The sequence below is a fragment of the Dermacentor variabilis genome, chromosome 7, assembly GCF_050947875.1.
Source record: "Dermacentor variabilis isolate Ectoservices chromosome 7, ASM5094787v1, whole genome shotgun sequence".
NCBI classification, from domain to species: domain Eukaryota; kingdom Metazoa; phylum Arthropoda; class Arachnida; order Ixodida; family Ixodidae; genus Dermacentor; species Dermacentor variabilis.
Genome location: NC_134574.1, coordinates 173,270,853 through 173,298,753, shown reverse-complemented (window position 1 = coordinate 173,298,753; position 27,901 = coordinate 173,270,853). Strand labels below are relative to the sequence as shown.

Genomic DNA, 27,901 nt, shown 5'->3' with positions numbered 1-27,901 from the left:
GGGAGATAAAGGGCACCCCTGCCTCAGTCCCCTGCCTCAGTCTGCTCAGTCCCGCACAACGCTGCGGCTGGTGGCGCCCCCTGGTAAGTATCTTCCGCAGTGGAAAAATGGCAAAGTTGGTTCTTTATTCTGTGATGGCGTCGTGTAGCAATGGAGGTAAATTTGTACGCTTGTTGCTCTCGCAGCTGTGATGGTGGCGCATTTTGTCTGTTTTCTAACGTACGTCGCGCGGTTATTTGCTTCAGGATGAGAATTGTATCCTACAGTGTTCCGGCGAGCTTCTTGAGGGGAGCTTATGACAACCGGCGCAGTAACTAGTCAAGCGACCGCTCCTGCTGAGAGCAGTTCCGTAGAGCAGTTCCGTTATACTTGGGACACAATTTTCCCTACATGCTCGAGATGCAAGGTTTTCTTGTTGGATTGTAACCCCTTCCTATGTTTTCAGATGACTCTGAAATGGCTCTTTTAAGCGAAGAACAGTTGGATGGGCGGCTGTCTCCTGAGCTATGGCCCGAGCCAAGTGAGTTCTCCGTCTCGAATGTGTAGCCAGCGAAATAAGCAAATTGTGGTCATATGACCGCGAGCTCCGTTTTTCTACGTAGCCACATTTCCTGAGAGTAATAGGAGGTGCATAGGCATAAATTCGTATGCATGTTTCTTGCAGTACCTGGAGTTATGGAATTCGCTGCGCTCCTTTCGGTGAGTTTTTCTCTCTTAAGCTTAGGTGAATCAGTTGGCGAAAGTTTATCAAAACGAAAGGGTTGCAAACCGTGTATTGCATAGCATATCAGCACTGTAATTCTGTTATTGGGGTTTGGTCTACGTATTAGTAGCTACCTAACATTTCATGTGTGATTACCACGCATGCACACAGGTTACAGCATTTTAACATTGTATATGATGCCCGCCAAGCATTTTGTAGACTTTCTTTAATAAATCAGGTTATGGGCACTATTGCACTCGTGGTCAGAGCAAGTTGGCTCTAGCTTATGAACATCAGGAGCCGTGTACATCCAGCAACAAAAGTGTAAGGACCACGGGATTACCGAAACCGTTCGATTCCCGAGCAGCTTGTAGCAGTAGCCAGTAAAACTGAATAGGACAATGTTAGCATATTCTAGTTGAAGCCTGAAATGCAAATACCAGACTGGATTTTAAGGTTGCGGAGATATTCAGCTTTTTCTCAAATCTCGTGCCCCGCAATACTTTGCCGCCGGGTGTACAAAAAGCAGAGGCAGAAAAAGGAAACTAGAAAAAGAATACCAGGTGAGTGAGGGCTCTGCGCTTATTTGTTTACAAAGCCCTACCAACTAGCTTGCCAGTTTCTTCTCAGAAATCTCTTTCCATGTCATGAACAGGGTGCTTCACCTTCACCGTTGCAAGTATACAGACTCACCCAGTCTCCTTTACATCAGCATTGCCTTTGCCAATCTGAGAGTGTATGTGTATGATCATACTATCGCTGTTAACTTATGGAGCACAAAATGAGCAAAAATTCTGTATTTTCCTGAATTCTGGGCACAGAGGCACTTCAGAGGCACTTCAGAGGATCAGTGCATGGCTGCTATGTGCAACCAATGCTCTCTTTCATTCATTTAGGTGCTGCATGCCCGAATTGAAAATAAATCACACTTTTAAAGCAAAGCTTTCTTTGCCTCTTCCTTCGACTTTCCCACTGCTGCTGCTGCTGTCTGGCACACTGCGTCAGGCGGGGGGGGGCGGGTCAGAGCGTGTGTATACAAGCAGGGGGCACTCGGAGAAGAAAGGTGGTGCAAGAAACTCCTTTGGACCCCACTGTGTCAACTGTGCACAATGCCCTCTGGAGCTATCTGGGCGTCGCCACATTACCCTCTTGACAGCTGTAATTATCCATGACCTCCCTCAAAAGCATTGCAGAAACTGCAGTGCTTTCCTTTCTACTAACCTGCAGGTCCAGAAGGGGCATAGATAGAACTGTAGAGAGGAGGGAGTGGAAGAGGCAGTTCCCATACAAGGGGTGGGGGGAGGTGCCGTGAGAAGGCAAGGAAACCCTACTATTACATGACAGCGGTTGCGGGGAAACTGGATAAGCTTAAGTTCAAGGTACCGTACAGTACGTTCCTGTTATTACTGAAAAATAAACACCATGCCGATATGTCAAGCTGACAAATTACACAGGGCATGCAGAAGCAGAGCCATATTAATTAAAGCTCACCGCGGGGTCCAGGCGACACTACGGAAGTGGTCAACCGTCAAATCAACACTTCTGCACCCACCGTGGTAGCTTTGCGACTATGGCATTGCCAGAGGTCATGGATTTGATGCCGACCTCGGCAGCCGCATTTTAATGGGGGCGGAATAAAAAACGCCCGTGCAGTTAGATTTTGGGACACTTTAAAGAACATCTCGCTGTCAAAATTAATCTGCAGTCCACCACTACAGCATGCCTCATAATCTGATTGTGGTTTTGGCACATACAGCCCCATAATCCAATTCAAGTTTGATACTTCTGCCACGATGCAATGTGCCATGTGAGGCCATGACATTGCTCTACCCTCTCGGAGGTTATGAAATATGGTGCTTGACAACGCCTCAAGCAAACACCTCTCCGTGGATGTTCCGTGTACTGTGCAGACAAACAGCAGTAGTGTATACACAAGGTAACGTTTAACAGCAACTCACCACTTTCAGGTTGGACTGAACATTGAAGAAATTAAACATTCACCGTCAACAACACCGATAATTATTGGCAATCAAAGCAACCAGCACAGAAAGCTTCGCTTTCATAAATTCCCACTGTGCGTGGGATCTGCATAATATTTTTGTGGAAGCCGTGTCGCACCCATTTACGATGCCAGCTGTGCCTTTCCAGTTCTAGGTTTCTTCGCACCGTTGTTAGAAAAGCCACACTGTCTTTATCCCTTTTAGTCTCGGCATCACTCTGTGTATTGAATATTCCAAGTAATGATGGCAAGATGAATATATTGAGCATAGTGCTGAATGTAAACATAACCGTGCTCTAACCTAAATAAGTATGTCACTTCAGTACACACTGTAATGCAAAACAATTGTATTTCAAGAAAGGCACTATTATGTTTGATGTGTTCTCCTTACCACTGCTGTTAATTAGTGTTCTTTATTGTGCCGGAAGGCCCTGATATCAATAATAACCAGTGCATCTAATTGTAGCAAATACTTCAGCTCTTGATATAATGGCTAGTGGTATAATATAGTGGCTGCATTCTCTTATCGCCACATCGTACAAGGCTCTACTACGCTTATCAATGCGTCTGCGGCGTGTTCTCTTGATGCCGCAACCATCACATAGCGTGAAGCCCTGTATCGAGCTGCCGCCGCTGGTAAAGCCGTGTATCCGTGGCTATTCGCTTGGGAGCGCTTGAGTAGCGGCGTGCGAGTGCATATCTATTTCGTATTTTGAATGTTTCGCGTGCTTTTTTTTTCTCTGAAAAACGAGCGAGACAAAGCTGAGCACTAAACAAATGCTTGATTCGGAGGTTATTTGAGGTGCCCTACAACTTTGTAATCGATATGTTTGCGATTCAAGCAATAATTAAAGAAAAGCATTAATTAAAAGTAATTAGGCATGACTTTGTGATGAAAAGAATACTGGCCTTAAGTACATATGACTACGGCTACTATGCAGTCGGTACGATTTCTGTAGAGCTCTTAGGTATTCTAAAAATCTTGGTCCAAGTTAGCTGGGACACTGTGTGTGTGTGTGTGTCTATATATATATATATATATATATATATATATATATATATATATATATATATATATATATATATAATTAAAATTTGGAGGGTTTGAGAACACTCCGTCATAATTTGTGACAGAAGGGGCTATCGCATAGCAACACAAGGCAAGGTCAGTTGACGCAGTGCTGTCACTTTGTAGCAGGTGCAGCACCACAGCAGTTTGCATTAGTTGCTTTGCATGGGGGAAATCGTTTGTCCTGACAAACTTCTTCTTGCATTGCTTTTATGGGAAACCAGGCAAGGCTTAAAGTTCTGCCTTATTGAAGAATTCTATATCTAGGAAAGATTGGGGACCAGGCCAATCACTGAGGAACTAAGAACAATGCGTGCAGGAATACTGCAGAAAAGAAACTTGCTGTGTTTACCTTCCTTAGTTGAAGAGTTCACCTTAGAACTGCTTATTTTAAAGTGGGTCTACCAAAGTTTAAAAATTTTGCACTTTTCAGTGCAAACAGCTTCACTGCTAGGTACATGAGGGCTTTTGAGGCTGTAGAATGCTGATATGTGCCTTCTGTGGGCATTTTGCTTCTCGCTGTTGTTAATTGATTTTACCACACTTCCCCTTCTGAAAATTAGCCTGCACACACAAGGAGCACAAAGCCAAAGTGGGCTCTGGATGAAGACGGCCTAGTCATGCTGCAAGGTGAGATAGTAGCACTGATGCTAAGAGCTTTGGAAAGACAAGCTTTTGGTCTGGAACCTTAAAGGCAAACTTCAAGGAAATTTTGCACCACTAGCTATTATATAATTCTATAATTTCATTACCTGGATCTACACTCAGGTAGCATTTACCTTACTGATTTGTTGAAGTTGTCACAGTGGTGTTGTACCGTATTTACTCGAATCTAACGCGCACTTTTTTTCAATAAAATGGGTCCAAAAATAGCTTGCGTGTTAGAATCGAGTATGACCCTAAATCTGCGTTACCATATCGTCATCGGCACGGGCACGGGCACCTCTACGGCACGGGACACGACACCAGACCTAACGGCGGTCCGTAACATCCCTCAAGCAATGTGGCGCAATACCTTTGAAGATCTCGGTAGTGACCACATGATCATAGAAACACGAATTCCTCAGGCGGGTACACCCCCTTTTCCTAAGCTATTCAAATGGACGGACTGGGACAAATTCCGAAAGCAGCGAGCTGAACAGAGAGGTGAGGAGAACATCGATGACATCGAGGCATGGATGGAGACGCTCAACGACGACATGAACAAGGCGACGCAGACGCTCGCACCCGAATTCCAGGTTGACAAGATCGACAGCCGACTAGCCCACCTCTGGGAAGCCAAGACGTCACTAAACGCAAGATGGAAGCAGCAAAGGCACAACCGAAAGCTTCGTAAGAAGATCGCACATATCAATCGCCAGCTGGAAGACCATTGCCGGACCTTAAGCCGCGAACAGTGGTATGACATCTGCAACGCAGTCGATGGGCAGCTCCACAATGGCAGCACGTGGCGTCTCCTTCGTCACCTCTTGGGGGAAACGCAGAGCAAGTCTGCTCAGCAAGCAAACCTGCAACGCCTTTTGCACAAGGAACAGGCTACCACGAGTGATCACCAGCTCGTGACACGCCTGCTAGCCAAGTACTTCCCTCGACGGCCCGATGTTCAACACGGGGATTACACTGGAGAGACAAATGTGACACTCGATGAAGAATTTCACGAGTCAGAGATCCGCGCAGCTCTCCACGACCTTAATGGCAAATCAGCACCTGGTCCCGACAAGGTTACGAACAAGACTCTAAGAAACCTCGATGATGCCTCGATAACCGCTCTTACGGCATACATCAACAAATGCTGGCGAGCAGGTTGCATCCCAGAGGCGTGGAAACGCTCTAAAGCAGTCCTGATACCGAAGCCAGGCAAGCCGTCCAGCCTCGATCACTTGCGGCCCATTTCCCTCACATCCTGCGTTGGCAAGGTGATGGAGCACGCGTTCCTCTCCCGCATCAACCACCACCTTGAGGACACTGGAGCCTACCCACCCACTATGGTGGGCTTCCGGTCACACCTCTCCACTCAAGACGTCATGCTCCAGCTCTACCACGAGATTATCAATGACCCAACTAGCGGCAACCGGGCCATCCTCGGCCTGGACTTGGAAAAGGCATTTGACAATGTAGCACATGCAGCAATCCTGAGCCGCATAAACAAGCTCAACTTGGGTGCGCGAAGCTACAACTACGTCAGAGACTTCCTGTCGCGCCGCACAGTCACCCTCGCGGTCGGCAGCATGACATCCGACGAACATACACTAGGAAGCACCGGCACTCCTCAAGGATCGGTCATATCCCCGCTCCTTTTCAACCTCGTGATGCTGGGTCTCCCGGCCTACCTCGACGAGATCGATGGCCTCCATCACGCCTTGTACGCAGATGACATCACCCTGTGGGTCAACAAGGGCAGTGACGGTCAGATAGAATGCACCTTACAAGCAGCGGTCTCTGCAGTCGAAACCTACCTACAAGACACAGGTCTCCGACTATCTCCACTGAAATCGGAGCTGCTCGTCTACCGCTCGCGCCGCCGGCCCAAGCCTACAGCCGAATGGCGCCAATGTGACGACATAATCCTCTATACGCAAGACGGCTCCTGCATTCCCCGAGTCCCGAAGATACGCATCCTAGGCATGCATATAACAGCCAACGGGTCAAACATAGAAGCTATTCGCAAAATCGAAGGCAAGGTTACAGCGGCTACCCGCCTGATCAAACGCATTACAAACAAGCACACGGGCATGAAGGAGGACAGTGTCATGCGCCTCATACACTCTTTCGCAGTCAGTCACATCACTTATGTGGCTGCCTTCCACAACTGGAATGTCACTGAAAGGGAGAAAATCAACACCCTTATACGCAAGACTTACAAGATCGCCCTTGGCCTACCGGAGTCCACAAGCACTGCTCGTCTGCTACAGCTGGGGGTATACAACACGCTTGAGGAAATCGTGGATGCACAAAGAACCTCTCAACTCGAACGCATGTCTCTGACAGCCACGGGCCGGTACATCCTGCGGAAACTCGGCTTCAACTACCACGTCCAACACGGTCAGAAACAGGTCATTCCACCTGACCTCAGCGACACACTGATTGTCGCCCCTATACCTCGAAACATGCACCCCGAATTTAATCGGGGCCGACGCCAGGCCCGTGCCAAGGCACTGCTGCGCTCCTTGGGTGGAACGAGGACTACGCGCTTTGTAGACGCCGCAGAATACACGCGAGAACGCCGGTTCACGGCGGTAGTCGTAGACGTTAGCTCCAGGCTTACGCACGCGTGTAGTGTCGCAACGGAATACCCCGAAACAGCAGAAGAGGTAGCGATTGCGCTTGCGCTTACCGACCCCCTCTGCGAGGTAGTGTTTAGCGACTCACAATCCGCAGTTCGCAACTACGCGCGGGGGCGCATTTCCTCCGAAGCTCTCCAGATTCTAAGGAAAGCTGGTCGACAGCACTTCGATAACACCGCCATCATATGGTTTCCAGCGCACGTCGCCACCCCCACCGATGAGGGCCTCATTAACTTGAACGAGGTAGCACACCGCTCTGCGCGAGAACTGACCCGCCGCGCAGAATCGGGGACCGCCTCTTCGAGTTCGGAACTGCTGGCTCAAAGCACGCGAGAACGCCTGGTCAGGTATAATGACATCACCAAGCACTACCAGCTAGGCAGGCGGTTGCTGCCCCCACCTCACCCCATGCTGAAACGTCGCCAGGCAGTCATCTGGCGACAATTGCAAACACAAACATTCCCCAGTCCGGTGCGATTGCAGCACATTTTCCCCGCGCAATACCCGAATGCTCTTTGCAAATTATGTCAGGACACTAGAGCGACGCTGTCACACATGTTGTGGGAGTGTCGGGTTACATCAGCTACAATGGCAGTAGCTCCGGAGGCTCTTGCGTCGAAGTGGGCCGCCGCTCTGCGCAGCTCCAACCTCAAGACACAAGAGTGGGCTGTCCAGCAAGCCCGAGAGGCGGCGACGAGGCAAGGCCTCGAAGTCCCCTCATGGGAGACCTGAGCCCGGGTCATCAAATTTGCCGGATTCAGAATAAAGTTGTTTCCATCCATATCGTCATCGGCATTTGAAAATAGCCACCTCGCACACGCTTTGGGCCTAGCTGCCGTAGCTTTCTCCATGTGCTGTAGTATGTATGCTTAGGTTAGTGCACCATCCGTCTTCCCGTTTTCTGCATTTACTCTATCAGCATAGAAGTGCCGACTGCAAAGACATGCTCAGTTCATCGCGAGACCACAATTAAAAGGAAAGTGATCACGTATGCGGAGACGGACAGAAATTGGGGGCCGCATCACCAGCGTTCGGAGTTCCCGAAACTTGCGCAAACAGGCCAAGCTTTCTTTCTACTCCGGCGGCTGCTACGTATAGCGTGGCCATACGACCCCTATCTTGAAAGCGATCTGCAATGGAGACAAGAGTCTAATGCATCTAGGCGCACCGTGCCGTGTTCTTGTCGCTTATTGCGCATTGAAGCGAGAGGCCACACAAAGGTAAATTCGCTCGCTCCTGCTAACGCACTTTCCCACTCCATCGTTTTGATAAAGAGTTTCCGCAGTCATTCCGTGAGACGTGTTCATTTGTTCTTGTGCGCATGTGACACCATGCTTGTTAATTTAGTTAGTAAGCGAATGTTTAAAAGTTCATACGGCCATTAAAACTGCTACCCTTACTTTTCGTATAGCTGTCTACTAATTTGCTATCATAATCGATGCTTCGCCTTTCGAGCGAAACTGCCACATTTATTTATTGCAACTTTAGTGTATTGGGAGTGAATATTTGTTTTTGCAAATGAGAAAAAGTTACGTTCTTGTATGAAAGAATGAGGTGCGCGGTACTGTAAAGGGCTTTTCTTTCTTTAGGCCACGTCAAACAGATGCGCGTTAAAATCGAGAGCGGTCTTTTTCTCCTTTTTTTTTTTTTTTTTTTTGTCATGAAAAGCAGGTGCATGGTACAGTTGAGGACGCGTTAGAATCAAGTAAATACGGTATTTCTGTTTCTGATGCACAAATTCTTCTTGTCTGCACTTAAAGTGACCAACAACAATTTTCGAGCATTGCCCTTTCTTTAGGGGCGATGGAAAGCTTACTATGTGAAGCATCTGTGCCTGCAAAAGTTCATCTGGGATACGTCTGGAAATTTGAAAACATAATTTTTTCAATCTGCAAAATCTCCTCCACTTACTATGTATCAGCGTCGGCAACGGTGATAGATCATATTGATGGGGTGAGCAATTCGAAAGACATGCAGATGGGGCAGTGGAATAGCTGCTGTATCAAATGCTGACACATTGCAGTCTAAAAACAGCCACAACAATTTTTAATTATTGAAGAAATGTCACGGATGCTTTTTTATTTTGCAAAATTTCCTGCCGGTGACAGAATAAAGCATGAAAACTTTGATGTCATAGCCTTCGACATCTTTTTCTGTTACTCAGAGGTGGGAGGCATCTCGGAAGAAACCGTCGTCGCCCCCCATGTGTTCGACCAATAGATTAATGGACCAAATCAGCTGATACAGTCAGGGGTGCATGTTGCATCGTTAGTGTGGCCATCCCAAAAACTCTGTTGGCTGGTTTTGTACTTGCAAGATGGCGGCACTTGGTCAGCTAATGGACCCGCTCCTTTGCACGCAGGCGATGTGCCACCTTTCTGTACGATTATTTGCAGTTTACAAACACACAGATAAATAAAGATAATTTGTAATAATAAGAAGTAAAAATTTTTTTTACTTTTAGGTATTGGCCACGAGATTAAGCATGTCGCAGCCTGGTAGGCACTGGTTGAACCACATATAGTGTGCATTGCGCTGCATGTCGTCTGCTATGCACTATATGTTTACATGTGCGTGTACAGTATGAATATCTTTTATGACTGTTTCTTCATAAATGGTAGTCTGCATTTTTTGATGGCGTACAAAAGCATTTTATTATCAATTTTGTTATCATTTCGTGTCTTGAGTACATCACAAAAAGCATTTTACCTTGTTTTAAACAAATGAAGTTGTAGCAGTGAGACGTGGATACCACGCTGAAGTGGCTTGTCATGTGTTCATCACTGTGCTATCTCTGATAACATGAAACGTGAACAGGGTGGAGTGAACATCACTTAGCAGCAGAAAAAGGAATTGTAAGCATGCACTCATGTTATATTGCACCATACGCTTCATATTATGATAGCTGCACTATGGTACTTGTGTTAATTGCATGACTCTTGCTTTGTGGCTGTGTGGCCAGATGTGTTCCTTTAATATGTGGTTCTGATGCCACTAGGGGAATTCATTTTGCCTCGCAATTAAATCTTGCCATTTGTATTTTTATTTGCTGCTACAAAACAAAAGCTAGTATTAGATGAGGATCATGTGTGAAACGGCAGACTCTAGATGCAGAGCGTCATAACAATGAATTGAAAGGCGGCTATTATAATTTCCTTTCACTCTTCATTGTGGTGTTGTTAGCTTGATGCAACGCAGTGGCCACTGTTAGCTAAAATAAAACAACCAAATTATTCTAGCTCCTCAAATGATTACAACTTTGTCACATCACGGTCATGCACATAAAACAATGCAAGGGTAATAAAAGAAGTTGGCAGTTTAGCGTGTGCTCATGAGGCATTCGTTACATCACTTGAGAGCTTACCCAGGCCAGCCACGCTGGCTAGCATCTCGTCGCTGACCACAGCCAACATTTTCATTCTAATGTGTTGTTACTTCTTATTACTTGCTTTTCCCACCAAAGGTCGTGGGTTTGAGTGCCTTGATTAGCTGTGCCTTAATTAACACCAAAGGTAGTGAGTGGGGTTAGTGCTTGTCCTTCATGATATCAATTAGAATCCAACTTTGAGATGTGGCCAGTTCGCCCATATCTCCACGTTGGGTCATGGGTTCAAATGCCTTAATCAACTTCGCCTTAATTAACATCATAGGGGAAGGCTACAGGGCAAGAGCCAACGGAGACAAAGGAGGCACACAAAAGTGTGTAAAGTGCGTGATTTGCATAAAGTTTTACAGCTCGAGCAAAAATTTGCCATGGAATCTAACAAAGACTTTCCTGGTCTACTGACTCTTGTCAGAGAAGTTGCAAAATGTGCACCGGAAAGTGGAAATGACGGCTGTGTCTCGCATGGCGTTAATGTGATCAACCGTAATGTTGGCCAGCGCCGTCTGTGCACTTTGCGTCTCTCCTTTGTCTCTGTCGGTTCATGCGCTGTAGCCTTCCACTGTGTTCAACTAACAAGCCCAGCCAGTTACTCTGCTAACACTAAAGGTTGTGGATTCGACTTTTACCAAAAGTCGTGGGTTCGACTTTCGAACTTCACAATGTTAATTGGAATACAAATTGAAGGTATCGCCAGTTCACCCAAAGCTCCAAGTGGGTTCGATAAACACCAAAGGTCAAGAGTTTGACTCACACCAAAGGTCGTGGGCTTGAATGCCTTAATTAACTATGGAAAAGACTGGGGATTAATTAACTATATCTTAATTAAATATACCCTAATTCACTTCACCTTAATTAAGACCAAAAGTAGTGGGTTTACCTTTACCACAATTCAAATCTCCCACCACCCAACTGTGAGTGGTGACGTTGCATGCGCCATGACCGCCCTTTGCTGCCGGCGGTCAGTGAAACAGCGCCTGACAGACAAGCAGTACAGTCTCTTGCCATAGAGAAACAGACAGAGTGGTGATTCGCAACCGCAGCTGCTTTTGGCCAAGTAGCATGGACCATTCGTGCAACCTGTGACATCACATGGAATTTGAATTCCCTGCTACTTGCAGTTTGTGCAAGTTTCGCGAGCCATCAAAACCAGCGCAGCGCTGTGTGATAACGAAACTACTGAAATGTGAAAGCATGGGCTGCGCAGAGTCTAGCGAAAACGAAACCTTTTGACTGCCCACATCTTTGTCAGTGAGTTCTTTTTTTTTATAAATGAAATAGAACTGTACTAGTAGCATTTTATTTCGTCTTATAATGTAGTACAAGGATGTTTTTGTAACGAGTGGTTGAGTCCTAGTGACAAAATTTAAATGAGGAATACTTTTGTCATCGGGCAAGTGCTTGAATGGCCCGGGGGAGTCTTTAATAATATCCTGCATTTACCTCAATTCACCTCAAAGGTTCTGTTTACGATAATATTGACGTCTTAGAGATTGTCAAGCCCTAATCTATCACTTAAGCTTGACTTAATATTTGCATTTAGTGCCCCTTTAAATAACTTTGCCTTAATGAACACCAAAGCAGGTGGATTCGACTCCAACCAAAGGCCGAGGGTTCGACTCCCTATGAATTTTGATGCCATAACGCCGGACATGAGCTTTTTAGTCCCATGAGCCGTCTAAGGCTATCGCCTTAATGATCTCCACTGAAGCAGCCTGATGATTATGCTAACATGCTGTCACTCATAGTGGCCTAGTTTGCTTAATTGAACACATAAGCTGCTTGCATTTCACAGCAAGTAACAAAAAAAAAGAAGTGCACTTGTATGCATACAATTGGTGATGTAGAATGTCCATTAACTTGCAACTTTACCTACGTTGTACAGGAGTATGTACTGTTTTAAACTACTGCAAGGAAGGCGCAGAATGAGGCATTAACTTGTGCAACAATATTAACAGAGTAGGCGGAGTGCAAGTGTAACATACACAAAAAGCCCCAAGAAATAACTGGAACTGAGACTGTATAGCTGAGTGCCAGACCGCTATTGAATTACAGTTTGTGCTTTTTTCAAATATATAAGAATATTCTACCCATTTTATGCATAAAAGTGCCATCTGAGGGCATAATAAGATCAGTTCACTGCAGTCAGCATGTTTCTTTACCAGTGTGGTGAAGTGCCATGAACCGCTTTAAAAACAATGAAATGACATTGAAAACATAGAAGCAAGTGGCACTGCGGCACCTGCATCACCCACAACAAGGATAACACCTTGCTGCATGTGCACTCATGGATTGCTAAAAGAAAAAGGAAATAATGTAGCTATGAATAAGCAAATGCCACGAAAGCGCACTGAGTTAATCAGTAAATAATCAGAATCAGAATCAGAATCGGTTTTTATTGAGATCATTAGAATGATTACAAGTTGTTAATATTCAGGAGGAGGTCCCGGAGTCAAAAGACTGCAATGGGACCTCCTTTACAAAGTAAACGTAATAAAACAAAAGTACAGCAGTTTTCAACAGATGGTTAAACAATTACAGGTTTTAATATGAATACCATGATTGAAGAATTACATATGCATAAATGTCATGAAAAAAAAGCTCTGTAACACAATCTCGTTGACAACTGATGAAGTAACTGCGTAGATGACGTGACGAACACAGTAGAATTTGTTAACTCGAATGTATATGTGATGCAAAAACAGAAACCTAACGGTATGGCAATGAAAATGAAATGAAGGGACCCTGAAAGAATGGTTATGAGTATGGACTAGGCATCAGTATTCGACATAATGTAATCTTTTAGTTGTTTCTTGAATTCGTGAATTTTAAGTGTTTTTATGTAAACTGGTAGTGTGTTCCAAAATGCGATGGATGAAAAATGAACGCTCTGTTTGCCATAATTAGTATGGATTTTAGGTAAAATGAAGTTCCTATTTATTGCAAACCTGGTACTATTAGTATTTAATAGAGAAGACTGTGGTAACAAGCTATCACATCGTGTGTAATTGATTTGGCGGAACAAAAAGGTACCTAGATTATATTTAACGAGTTGTGTGACTGTAAGAATGTGATTAGTTCGTAAAAGATATGAGGCGTTGTTATTATATGGGCTAAATGTAATTATCCTAATAGCCTGATTCTGTAGAATTTGCAATGAGTTTAAATGGGTTACGTAAGTGTTTCCCCAGCAAGTAACGCAGTAAATAATGTGGGAATGAATAAATGAAAAGTATAATGATAGTAATATTTGATGGTCAAATATGTTTCGTGCTTTTTGAAGTACCCTAATCCCATAGGTAATCTTCCGTTTTAGTTTGGTTATGTGTTCAGTAAATTTAAGATGTTTGTCTACTTCTATGCCAAGATAATTGCATGAAAAACTTGCAGGGATAGGACTTCCGCCTAATAAGATAGGAGGAATGGAGTGAAGTGTTCGTTGGTGGGAAGTGAATACAACAAATTTTGTTTTAGACGGGTTTATCTGTAGCTGGTTAGTTTGGCACCACTCCATCAGGCTGTGTAAGTCGCTATTAAGGTTAGATACTAAGGTTGTAATACATTTATTGGAATTAATAATAGTAGTATCATCTGCATAAAGTATACATTTCGAAAAGGACAGGCAGTTAGGCAGATCATTCACGTATAATAAAAACAAAAGCGGACCCAGTATGGAACCCTGGGGCACACCAATATTAGTGAACATGGTTTTAGAATGAACGGCTGAAATGGTTACTACTTGCATTCTGTCTGTTAAGTAATTTTGTAGTAACAAGAGCGCTGGGCCGGTGATTCCCAATGATTCAAGCTTACGAAATAAGATGCGGTGATTTATTTTCTCAAACGCTTTGCTTAAATCTACAAACACTGACGCTGCATAATTCCCTTCATCGATAGCTAGTTTTAGTTGATCGGTTAGAGCAACGAGAGCCAGTTCGGTCGAGTAACCCGAGCGAAAGCCGTATTGGAATGGTGAGAGAATGTTAAATTTTGTAAGGTAATTAGTTAAACGTTTTTCTATTAGCTTTTCGATTACCTTACTAAAGAATGGTAATACACAGATGGGGCGATAATTGAAAATTAAAGAGCGATCACTACCTTACTAAAGAATGGTAATACACAGATGGGGCGATAATTGTAAATTAAAGAGCGATCACCTTTCTTAAAAATTGGGGTGATCTTGCCTTGTTTTAGCTCTTGTGGGAAACTGCCTGATTTAAACATGACGTTGATTATGTCTGCAAGGACATCACTTTTTAGGGGTGCGATTAATTTTATATGGGAAGGGTGTAATTTATCGATGCCGGCGCCGGTTATTTTCATGTTGTTTATAATGTTTAGAACTTCCTGAGATGTAGTTGGAAATAAAAAGAAAGAATGTGGCAGGCGCTGGGGCACGGGATTGTCATGCGCAGGTGGCTGTAGCTCGCTGCTAAAGAAGAAATCAGCAAACGCATCAGCTATTTCTTTGGCGGTCTTGTATACCATACCCTGATATGCAATTTCTGTTATAGCTTCGCGATTATTTGCTCTGTTTAAGAAGGAGTTAACAATTTCCCATTTCTTTTTTACGTTTTTATCGCATTCCAAAATTTTCCTTTCGTACCATGTTTTTTTAGCTTTTTTCAATGTGGCAGAAAGCTGGTTAGAAAACTTTTTGTACCGGATGGCTAAATTCTTGTTAAATGGTTGTCGTTTGGTTTTCTTATAAAGATTATCCTTTTTGCGCATTAAAGCTAAGAGCTTATCTGTTATCCATGGATTTTGAGGGGACGCGTACTTCTTCTTGCATTTAACTTGAACGGAATGACGATCAACACATGACTTAATCATAGAAATAAACAGTGCAAATGCTTTTTGTGGATCATTTGTAGAAAAGATGGGGGACCAGTCAAGGTTCGACACGGCTTCAAGGAATGATTGTTTGTCTAATATAAACTTCGTGTGCGTGATTTTTTCGGAGCCATGAGTGTAGTGAAAATTTAGAAATATAGGATAGTGATCAGTTATGTCGGTCATCATAACACCTGCGTCTGGTGGATATGCCAAATTTGATAATGCATGGTCAATTAATGTACCTATGGGGTGGTTAGCACATCGTGTCGGTATCTTAATTAAACATTCATAACCAAAGCTGTTAAAACAATCAGAATAATGTAAAGCATTAGTAGACGTACTATCAGCGAGGTTAATGTTGATGTCGCCTATAATTATTACATTTTTGTTTTCATCTGCTAGCAGTCCCATGACTTTATGGAGAGCAGTACAGAAGTCTATTGCTGATGACGAGGGTGAACGATATATGCAACCAATTATTAGGTCTTTGTTGTCCATGTTGAGGAAGTCATTTTTAAGTTCAATCCAAACGTCTTCACAATTAGTTACATTAAGTTTAAGATCGTTTCTTCGGTTGTAAGTAATATCTGAATAGATGTACAGCGCTGCGCCGCCATGGTTGCTGAACGGACGATTGGAGTATTCAGGAATAAAACTAGAAAAACAGAAAAGGTGTTTATCGTGGTCGCTCAACCAAGTTTCAGATACTCCGATGATTGAAAATGGGAAGGTGAATGAAGAAACGAGATCGGAGAATTCATCGAAGTGCTTGCGCAGACTGCGCGCATTCAAGTGCAAGACAGATCGCTGATGATTTGAAAGAAGATTCTTTAACTGGTTAGCTGTGAGATAGGTGGAAATTGTGAGACTTGCCTACGGGACAGGCGTGGCGCAAAGGTGGATTAGAGCTAGGTTATTACTGAAAGGTCGGATTCGGTTGCGATGCGAAAGACGCGGCTTTCAGTTGTTTTCCGGGCCTTGATTTGACAGTTTTCTGTCCACAGAAATCTCCAGTTCTTCGTTTTTCTCAGACCCAAGGCTTTGGAAAAGAGAGCTTTGTTTTCAAGTGTTAAATGTTCATTAACGAAGACAGGGTTCTCTTTTGCTGTTGCGAGGCCAATATCGCTCAGGCAGAGTCTAGCTTTTCGTGCTTTCGCGACGAACTCGGCTTTCTTCGTTCTCGAGCAGAAGCGAGCAATGATGTTTTTATGTTCTGTTTTAGTAGGAACACGATGAACAACGTCGAGGTCACTGGCCGTTACTGGGCAACCAATTTTGTTGCCAATAGTTTGTATGACTGTCACACAGTCCTCTCCTTGCGTGCAAGGGATGCCCTTAATCTCGACGTTGTTTAATCGAGAATATTGCTCCAGTTCGCCAACTTTCTTCTTGAGAGTGTTGTTGTTTGCTTGTAAAGCTTTGTTTTCGGATTTCAGCTCTTTGTTTTCGGCGCTCAGCTTTTCGACGAGTTTGCTTAGAAATTCCACGCTAGTTTCTAAACTATCAGTTTAGATGCATGCATCAGTTTAGATGCAGAGAATGCATGGCTCAAGCAGCCTACAGAAGAAGAGACCATATTGGCAGAGGCAGACAAAACTGACAAGCAGCGAAGCAAGGAACGCACATTGGCTTGGGTTGGTCGTCAGCGTTCGCGAGGCCAACAGCTGTCGGTGGGACCCAGTCAAGCAACAACGCACGAGGGGACCTCTAAATGACACATCTTCCGCTGTGGTCGCCCAGCTGATTGTTGTGTGTCACCGATCTCGGGGGCTTGCAGATGTTATGAGAGATGGAGTTGGGACATGCAGAGCAGCACCGCAAATAGATTTTAATTACACTCTACCCCAAACTAAAAATAAAACTCACTCAAACTAAAACACCATGAAAATATACTAACATTTATGTAACCTACTTAATAATCACTAAACATGTCCTTACTACCAGCTCCGTTAGTCTTTGGCGTTTGATACGCGAAAGTCAGGCCAGCCTAGCCTATGGCTGCGACGCTACTAGAAAGGGCCGTTATTACAGACTTTTGTCGTTGCACATATCTTCCGAGTCCGAAGCGCCGTGTTTGTCTCCTCCTCATTCTGGTCCTGTCGTTTAGCGCTGTTCGAATTTTATTGTTACCGAAGCGTGTCGGATCTTCCTCGTACTCAGTGTTCTCGCCGACTCAGTAAACATTGCTGCCTTAACGTCAGCCAGTCAACTCGTTCGTCTCTGATGCCGGTGTCCCGAACTTCAACGGTGACCTGGCACCCCGGCCTCATTGATTAGGCCTAACTCCGGGTTCCGCCGCTACTTCTTCGAGTACCGACGAGACGCACCGAGGACTATCATACGTGCTGGTCTGCCTCTGAAGGGGGATCTTTCCTGGAGTGCCCGGCACTGCCATGAGAGGCTGCAGTATGTCAAAGGAGCCTTGCTCAAACATTGCTGAGGTCGACGGCCACACCCTGGACTGCCAACGTCACAGACTTGACCGAACCTCCATGGCTCCCACGCCAGTGCGATGCTAACACTACAACCTTTTTGGCCCAGAGCCCTATCGGTAATCCCAGCTTGGTACCACTTCTCCCTCGATCACAGCTCGTATCACGCACCTCGGAGCTCGTGCCCTTCGGACCGATATGTGCACATCGTCCTCTTCTTCCTTTCTGCGCCACATACCTCTTACATATGACACTGATGAACAAGAGCCTGCGAGAGTTCGTCTGCCACCTGCTCTCATTCAAATTGAGCGATGTATCATGCCAACTTTCTGGAACTCCAAACCATGAGCACGCGGTTGGAACACAAATGTTCGGTAGACACGCTTATCTATTGTTTTCGTAAGCCCAATGCTCTGTGTCCTTGTAATTGTCATTTCTGTCTTTCAATATATGCTTGTGTGCCATGCCTGTTGCAGTTTCTTCCTTGCTGCCCTCAAGGCGTCTTCGACTCCAACCAATAAACCTGCTCCCTTAACCAAATCGTAACAACCAGAAAATCGGGCCAAATGGTTCACAGCAGAACACCCATCCACTGTGTACACCTAGATGCATGTCGTCGGCCGCCTATCCGCACTAACATGGCAGCAATGCTACTTCCTGTAGTTGGATCTCACGGCGAATAGCATTTGCAACGAACTACATCTATTTACATCTATGTACATCTATTTAGATAATGGCCAGTCTTCAAGGCTTTATGACATATTTCGCCATAGAATGTTGCCCCCCCCCCCCCCGTCATTTTTTAGCAAGTTTCTGTGCTGATTTAAAAATATAGTTCCTCATTTAAGGGATAAAATTATGCTTTTTTTTATCATTGTGAGTCACAATCTTTCCATCGGCACTATAATCTCAAGGCACATTCCAGGCGGTTGTCGGTCCCTTTAATGGCTAACTGCAGTGAAATCTTGTATTGTGTAATAAATATTTGTAGTGGCCACGTAACTACATAGTAGGAACAATGCAAAATTGGAACCAGCTTGCAGAAATACATGTTTTTTGTGCCAGTACTATACAAAAATAGTGCCATTACACCTTGCCAGGAATGACGCAAAACCGAGACTCTGCCTGACTTGAACCTTTGTAGCTGCTCAGTGCGTCTCATGTATAGTGTATACAGCATGAGGCTTTATATTTAAGGCAAAATATTGTAAGGGTGAAAAATATCGTTAAGACAGCATGCAAATCTGAAATTGAAATCTGATCTTGACTTTCTCGTGGTTACATGGCATGCTGCTAATGGTTCTTGTCATCTGCTGCAGGGCAGTCTGAACTTTAGTATTTAAAGTAGGTATGTGTGGTTGTCTAGCCTTATAGGCTTAACATGATTACTTTGGTGACATCCTCTCTAACAAATTGAGCTGAAGTAAGGTTTCATTGAAGTTGGTCATTAAGAAACTTGAGTAACGTGACCTTTTCTTGCCATATGAAAAGTTATTCAGCAAATCACAGCAAGCAGGTGAAATAGGCTACAATAAACTTATGTTGAGTGAGTCAAACACACAAGGTAGCTAAATGCACGGTACAGCTGGTAACCATGATAAAGTGCAAGTATTTTCATGTTAAGTGTCATTCAATTACTTTGAAGTTGGCACTTGATTTCACTGCTTACTTGCTTGCAGAACTTGGCAGCTTGACTGCAGCAGCACTGCTTGAAAAAGTAAAGGACCTTCAGAACCTTGCATACAAGCTGGGAATTGAAGAATGTAAGTATAATGCCCTGTTTTTGGTGATTGCTGGAAACCTTTGTTAATTTTATTAACACTGTGTCCATATTAACACGTGGTGTCTACGTGAGGCTTTGCATGGGGCAAGGAGTTTCCATACCCGTCGTGGTGGCTTAGCGGCTGTGGTGTTGCAGTGCTAAGCATGATGTCATGTGATCAAAACTTGGTCATAGCAGCCACATTTTGAAGGCAGCAAAATGCAAGAGCACCAGTTGGTCAAAATTAATCCGGAGTTGCTCACTACGGCATGCCTCACAATCAAATTGTGGTTTTGACATATGAAACCCCAAAATTCAAATCAATTCAAGAGTTTTCATGTAAGCTTGTAAGTCAACCCCATTGCACAGGTAAAGTCTCTTTGTCATGTCACCTTGCCTTTATTGAACTGATGATATAGTGTTGTGTTCACATTAGAGGTTTGTGCTTGTACTATGTGTAAGCCTGCTGGCTAGTAGATGTGTACACCATTGAGGAAAGGGTTGACCCCGTGTCAAAAAGAATGCAGTAGACAGATGAAGCCAGGGTGCTTGTAAATTAACAACTATGTATTAGGTGTTACCACAGTGCTACATTCCATAGCTGTGCATGGGCTAGTGGAAGGCCTGAGCTTAGTCCGGGCAAACTGTTGTTGAACATGCGTCATAAAACCAGTGTACCAGATGTCCTTGCTCCGGTGAAGCAGGGCCATTGTTGCCTGGAAATGAGCCTACAACATGCTATATCTCAGAGCCACTGTTGCAAATAATTTATAAATTGAGACCATTGAGTGCCATTAAGTGTTGCTGCGAGTGTCATGCTTTCTGCCCAGTACTGTCTGCATTGGTTTCTTTATTTGAGGTTTCTTAGTTCTTGACACAAGTTTTTGATGTGAAAGCGTCAAATGGCCCATTGAGCGAAAAAGCCAGCGTCTGTCTGTTATCTGTAGCAGCAAAAACAGCAGGCAAATTCCCATTCGGTGTGACACCACGTCATGAGTGCACCTCGATGAAGCAGAGCAGTCAAAAAGGAACACCTGCTGCTGTGGTAGCGCACCAGGTGTTGCGTAAGGAGAGAGGGCATCGCTGCGACGCCACATCGCTCTTGCTTTCGGAAGCCTGTGCTATCCACGTGTTCCTTGTCCGTGCATGCTCTTGCCTGCGTTCTAACTGCGCCTTGGTAAGGTCAAATCAAAACGCGCCAAGCGTCTCCGCATGCTCGCATTGCCTGCGAGGAGTTCATAACTCGAAGGACCGCTCAGCGGTGTTGAATTGGACATTAATGCTTTCGCTTTCACAACTCGTAAGAAATCTTTAAGTGTCCTTGGATTTTTCTTGGACTTCTGAGCCTTTCACAATTATGAACAAGCTCACAGGTCTGGGCACATGACAGTCCATCAAGTGCGCCTGTTTTGCACTTGATACAGCTGCTGCGGTAGTTCGGCAGCTGTAGTTGTACTGTTAACGAGTTCGAGGTCATGGGTTCGATTCCTGGCTACGATGGCCACATTCTGATGAACATGTAATGCAATGTGCTTATGCTTATAGATGCCCATTTTTAGCAGGCAAAGCTTGGCATACTCACTCATAGGCGCAATCACTCACTCACTCACTCATTTCACAGTCGTGAGTGCGCGCAGTTGTGATGAAGAATGTGAGTATAAATGGGAGTTAGTCTCAATGGTCACTAGTGACCATCAGCATGTGCGAGTGGGGCATTAGTATGAATGCGAGCAAGTGAGTGTGAGAGGATGTGATTATGGGCTCGAGTGAATGCTAATGAAGGTGAGTAGGTACATGAACATGAATGAGTATCGTTGAGTGTGAGAGTGACAGCTAGTAAGTGTGAGTTGATGTGAATATATATATATATGAGAGCCGCTGAGTGTGAGTGAACATAATTATGAATGTGAGTACTAGCAAGTGCGAGTTGGACATGAGTGTGAACGCAACTGATCGACATTTATTTTTATTTATTCATTTATTCTCAACAACAAAACATTACAGAGAGGAGTGAGGAGAAAAAAGGGAGAGAGAAAGAGTGATTACAACAGAGAGCATGCACAATATTCGTTGTCGATGGCTGTTGTGAAGGCAGTGATGGGACATGATTGACTGCATGTGACTGTCAGTAGACACGAATGCAAACACGAGTGCCTGTGGGTACGAACATGAGTCTCAGTAGAAATCAGTGCTGATGAGTAAGAACGCACATCGAGTGCGACCCAGAGGCAGTGTGTGACAGTGTGTGAGTGTAACGTGAGTGAGCTCCTGTGGCCAACGGTCTTGAACTCATGAGTTAGACACTTAACAAACACATAAGTGTAAACAGTAAATGTAAAAAACAGTAAATGAGCAAAGATCTCTTGACCTTTCTTGTACTGTTTGAGATCTATGCTTGTATCAGAAGATCCTGCTGCTTGCTTTTTAAACACGCTAATAATAATAATGGAATAATATGCTCGGCTTTATTTAATTATGCTTATGCAATAGCCAAACCTGCACTTACCGTGGCAATTAATCAACATAAAAATGAAAGTTGGGTGGCGACGCTGCCTTAAGGTTTCTACATTGGCTCACCATGAAGTCATATATATATATATATATATATATATATATATATATATATATATATATATATATATATATATATACACACAGTAGAACCCTGCTGTTACGTTCCTCACTGCTGCGTTTTCCCGGCTGCTACGCCGTTTTCATCTGGTCCCGGCATAGCTTCCATAGGATCCAATGTATAAGGAACCCCGCTGCTACGTAGTAGCTGTGAAAACGTTCCTGCATGATGCGTCACAACCCGAACTCGCCTGGGCTAAAGTAGGCAACGCGCTCCAACCGCCATTTTGGTTTTTGAAGAGTTTTGACCGGGCTTGGCCAGGCTTGGCTATGGAACTGGCTACAAGAAGCCGCACGCCAGTTCGAGAGGCTGCCAATAGATGGCCATACGTGAAAAATGCTCTCACTATCACTGTGATTACGGTCACCGCATGGTTTGTTGGACGGGTCGACTCACGGAGGAAGGAACCTCAGGAGAGGCCCTGATGTCACTCTTGGTGAAGCTCTAGCTAAAGGGAAGCCGGAAGTTGGCATTGCTCATGGCGTTGCTCCGCCTATCGGGCCAGCTCTCCTCTCTTGTTTACATTTCTCACGAAACCACGCCGCGCAGCACGCAACCGGGCTGCTCGGACGCGCGCGCTCCGCAGCAATACTAAACAATCGTTAGCACGTTAGCATGATTGCACCAAAGAGGGCAAAATTTCCTGCGGATATTCCTTTGTCCGTTGCCATTGCCGTGGCACGGTGACGACGAGGAGCACGAGCCGCATGATGCCGGAGAGTTGCCAAATCCTAGCTTTGGAGAAGCCGTCGCGGCTCTGGACCTCCTTCGCAGGTACGTCGCACCTCACAGCGACGCTGATAGCAATGCGGCCTTCCAGGCTATTGAGAAACGTGCGGCGATTTCTAGCGAGCAAAAGAAACGGCAAGCCACCACTCTGGACTTCTTTAAGGTATAAGCGCACTCTGTGGAAATAAATTGTCTATAGTTGAAGCTGCACTTTTTTCATTCATTTTCGGAACTTTCCTCACTGGTTGCGTTTTCCCGGCTGTTACGTTTTTTTTCCTCGGTCCGGTGAAAAACGTATGAACGGGGTTCCACTGTATATATATTTTGACAGTGCGTAATCTAGCCTGGTTAATTGTTTATTGGTGAAGGAGAAGTACATTACATTCTAAAAGACTGGAAGGCTCTTCTTTACAAGTTTTGAGAACTCTTTGCCCGAAATGCCCTCGTACAACAAAATTTAAGATCTTGTAGCCGAGATACATCTAGGTGATAACTTAGATGTATCTCGGCTACAAGGTACACCTAGGTGAATTTAACTATGTCTGCGGAGCTCCACAGTGAAAACATTGTTCGAAAAGCTCCATGCAATCACTGTTTTCATTGAATCTCGTGGTTATTTTAACCACTAGCCACGAAGAAAAATACTATTGCAATTAACTATAAAACTGCTAAAACATCCATGCCAACAGACATGCAGAGCAGTACAAAAGGGGTGCTCTGAGAGAAAATGAAAAGTGATTGAATCAGCTTTGTCTTTTAATCAGAGCATTGCTGCCGTGAATGAATATCTTCCTCTCGGTCATTCCACGGAAACTTCCCAGACCCTGAAATTGACCATCACCATTTTTCTTGGAAAAAAATTGGGCTAGTTGGCAATCTTGTGATAAGGTTTCACAAAGTAATTCCCCCTCCCCCCCATCCCCCCCAAAAAAATTTTTTGCAGTTCAGTAGTGCCTACTGGTGAGATAGGTTTTGGACCTAAAGATTACTTTTCTTGCCTGAATCAAATTTACTTCAAATAAAATTTCTATATCACAAGCTGAAAGGTTGGTGCCAATAATGAGCTATCACATATTTTTATCTGGAGGGCCTTCTTGCTTGGTTTAAGTCTCAATATCGTCAAAAAATGACTTTTTGGTAGTGTGTCAGAACGAAAGGAAAACAAAAAAAACATTTCTGACCAGAACAGAAATTTAACCAAAACATTATTGTTTTGTTTCAGAGTGAAACAGAAATATCTTTTGTTGGGTTTCGGTTCAAGAGGAGAGTTGCCAATCCGAAACAAGTGACGTCAGGCAACATCAGCATTAGGGCGTATCTCAGGGCTCCGCAGCAGCGCGTATCTTAGGCAGTGATAGTGTGAGCACTCCACTAATCTAAGCCTGCTGCTCGGTGTTTTAGCAGATTGGCATCACAGCAAAACCCAGGGCTTGTGCACTGAAGAGCTTATCGTTCCATTTTGTTTTCTACGGGTACAATGCTTTGTTACTGAGGTTTTATCGTTTGGATGTCTTCGTTTTCATTCATTTTACTGGAACAGTGATCTCGCATTTCGGCAAGTACACTCGATGACGTGCTGCTTCTGAGATCATGCTCAGTGCCTTGGCTCAAGGCACTGAGCATGATCTCATAATTCATGTGTCACTTATTGAGAAAAATAAATACACAATTTTTATTGTCGCTTTGCTTAGAGAATTTTTCGTGCAAACAAAAACCATTATGAAACGTTATGAATAACTTTTTTTAACGGGACTTTTTTCAGTGATACGAAAGTAAAACCAGTAAAAACATTTCGTTCTGACACCCTGCTTTTTGGTTACTTCAGCAGTAATTTTCTGGAGGACTACTTAATTTGATTGTCTAGCATTATTCTTTGTGGGAACCATAGCTACAAAAGTGGTAAAAAGTTATTGTGGATGATGTTTGTGTAAAAATTTTCGAAAGGTTGATATTTTTATTGAGTGAATTAAATGCTTAAAATTCATAATTGTGTTCATCTTTGACATCACACAAGTAGACCACACATGTAGAATATTCTAAAAGATTTGTGATTATGCCTACTTTCACACTTGCTTTAAAAAGATTACCCCCAATCAATTTTTGCTTCTTTGCGAAACCTTCAAGGAATGCTTATCACGAAAAATAGTTTTTCTTTAGAAAAATACTTTGGTGAAATGTTATTCACAAGGTCACCAACTAGCTCAATTTTTTTCAAAGAGAATCAACTATGATTGTTATTAGGATCTGGGACAATTCGTGTGCAATGACTCTTCTTCTAAACATGGTATCTGTGGCAGTAAACGACTTGTTATGGGTCTCAATTAAGAGGAAGCTTTAGCTCGGGCCCAACTCCGACGCGGCCTATTCAAATACATGTAAAACGCAAAAACGTTTTTATGAGAGAACCCCTGGACCGATTTTGATGAAATTTGTCGCATTTGAAAGAGAAAGTTAAATTCTAGTGACTGTTGGAAGCGGAATTTCGATTTAGGGCTTGAATTTTCTTAAAATAATTTTCAAGTATTTGACCGTTTGAAAAAAATAGAAGCACGAAGTTTATAAATTCATAGCTCTGCATCAAGAACCGATATCGCGGTTCTGCAAACGGCATCCATTAGATCATTCAAAGCGGACAAATTCAATATGTCATTTTACATCTTACGTGAATTTGTTACGTTGGTTACAACGGTTTTGCAAAAGTTGTATTTCTCTATTATTAAATTTTTTTTATATTCATGTGTAACATATCAATTTTGTCCGCTTTAGATGTACTATTAGATGAAATTCACAGAATTGTATTATCATTTTTCGTTGTTGAGTGACAGAGTTGTAAACTTGATAGTTTCGTTTTTTGAAAATTTTCGATTTTTGCCAATTTTTAATAAAAAATTGACAATCTAACTCAAAAATTCGAAACCAACAGTCACTAGATTTTAAGTTTGTCTTTTAAATGCAACAAACCTCGTCAAATTTGGTGCAGTGGTTGCCGAGAAAAACGAATTCTCCTTTTACATGTATTTAGATAGGAGCACTTGAGCTAAAGCTTCCTCTTAAGCACATGATTGAGCCTCCAAGCAGAGCAACACGATGTTTTGATTTTACGTCCCCATTCATTGTTTGAAAGATGCAATAACAAAACTTTAAAAGTAAGTGAAATATCAAATGCTTGTTTCTTCCTTCTTTTTTAACGTCCCATAGTTGGGAGTTGGGATTTATGTTATTCAATGTGAATCCATGCTGCCCCAATATCTGAACGATATCAAGCAAAGCAAAAACGTCTATGCTGCCATCAGTGTAAGGAAGGCTGGGAGGGTATGCACACTGCCATTTAAAACGGGTTCTTCATTATCTTTGACCACCAATCCGCAAAATAAACAAAACTCCCTCACCTACTCACAACTTATTACTCACAGCTTGCCATAATTATTCAATGCATGCATGAAGATTGTGAACAAGGCTCCAGTGTCGGTGCCTTATTTTTCACCTTGGTTGGCATCTGTTTTGTTTTTCGCTATGGTAATTCCTGATCAGACAAAATTTCATCATACTCTCGACTTCATCACTGTTATCCCTGTAGCATACTTCAGTCGCAGTCAGCAGATGTGGAAAAGGTAGGTGCCCTTTTGCTCTGAGGACCAGTATCACCTGCTCTCAGACCACCTTCCTGCCAAAGGGTCTGGGGTGCCATGGTAGAACTGAGCATGCATCCTTCTCTGCAGTGGCTCTGGGAGGGTGGCAGGGCAAGAAGTTGTTTGCTCCGTCATTAGCACTGCGGCCAAGTAGTCCACGCAGTCATCGCGTGACTTTTCAATTGCATAAACATGCTACGTGTTTATCAACCTTATTGTTTCTCTATTGAAGTGCAGCTACTAACTTTACTGCTCCTTCTTTCTAGCTCGGGAAATGACAAGAGGTCGCTTCCTAGACATTCTTCGCAAGGATAAAGGTGTGCGAAAGTGAAAACAGATTTCCTTTATGCATGGACACTGAGTGTGTGAGATGGACAGGTGGATGGATTGCCTTTCAGAAGAGGAACAAGAGGTGCTGGTGTACAGTGACGGAAAGAAATGTTTGGAAAGGCGGCTGTGCATTTGATATGCACAGGGATGCCTTGTTGTTATGCTGTCATGATCATGGGCACTGCAAGTGGAGGACTCCGTTAGGCCTGGCTGCACTACTGTATGTTGGCTTGACTTCATCTGGCCATTCGCATCCACCAGTGAAGCAAATCTCGCACTACGTGAATCATTTTGCCAGGATGGAAAGCGTATGCACATCGGAAATCCTTGCCATCACATGCACGATGTATTTAGGTTACAAATTACTAAACTTGATTGCAGGTCTAAGAAATGTAGCGTTAGTAACTTATTACTGTTACATGTCGACCAATATGTGTGCTGTGTTTTCATTGAGCAGGTAGTGAAACATGCACACATGCCTCATTGTACAAAGCTCTGTGCTGCATAAATAGCACACTACAGAACCATATTAATTACTCTACTTGATGGCAAGTTGAATTAATTTACATTTTGTAACATATCTTCAGTTGAAGCAAAATGCATGCTGACTGAATGTTTCAATTGAACAGTCAATAAGTGAGCTAGTAAAGGGGAACATGAACACATGCTTCATTGCACAAAATTATAATATTATAAAAAAAATTGAACACAGCAGAATTATGTACATAGCATATGAGCTACAGCACTTCATGGCAAATTTATTAAATTACCTTTATTAGCTTTTCTCTTTTAAGCAAAATGCATGCTGACTGAATGCTTCACTCAAACATGATAATTGAGCTAATAAAGGGGTGTACGCACACACATGCCTCATTGTGTAGTATGTAATTCATTAGCAATAACATATTAATAAACAAGTGTGCAAATTTTATCTATGTATAGCCAACTAGGCCAAGTGCTCCTGCAAGCAATAAGGATGTTAGCTGTGCAAATTATAATTTCATTACTTCGTGACAAACATTGAAGCCACCCCACAAATCTCATCTCCGCCACATACACAAACCTTTTACTTCCTTTTTTCTTTTTCTTTTCAAAAGGCAAGTTTCTTTTCAGA

The 27,901-nt window shown here is 43.6% G+C and overlaps 1 protein-coding gene across 1 annotated transcript; it reads left to right on the top strand.

The window, feature by feature from the left end:
* Positions 1-27,649, top strand: lin-52 (DREAM core complex component lin-52). Its single transcript, XM_075700318.1, has 7 exons — positions 1-83; positions 446-520; positions 665-699; positions 4,335-4,401; positions 19,385-19,468; positions 26,724-26,774; positions 26,856-27,649. Exons 2-7 carry the CDS (start codon positions 457-459, stop codon positions 26,921-26,923), a joined length of 369 nt encoding a protein of 122 aa, XP_075556433.1. The 5' UTR covers positions 1-83; positions 446-456; the 3' UTR covers positions 26,924-27,649.
* Positions 27,650-27,901: the final 252 nt, after the last annotated feature.

Bases quoted from the DNA above. Each gene is read 5' to 3' on its own strand.
- lin-52 (XM_075700318.1), top strand. From the start codon at position 457: ATGGCTCTTTTAAGCGAAGAACAGTTGGATGGGCGGCTGTCTCCTGAG. The intron at 4,402-19,384 runs GTGAGATAGTAG...ACTTGCTTGCAG, and splicing joins CGGCCTAGTCATGCTGCAAG to AACTTGGCAGCTTGACTGCA. The intron at 19,469-26,723 runs GTAAGTATAATG...CCTTCTTTCTAG, and splicing joins CAAGCTGGGAATTGAAGAAT to CTCGGGAAATGACAAGAGGT.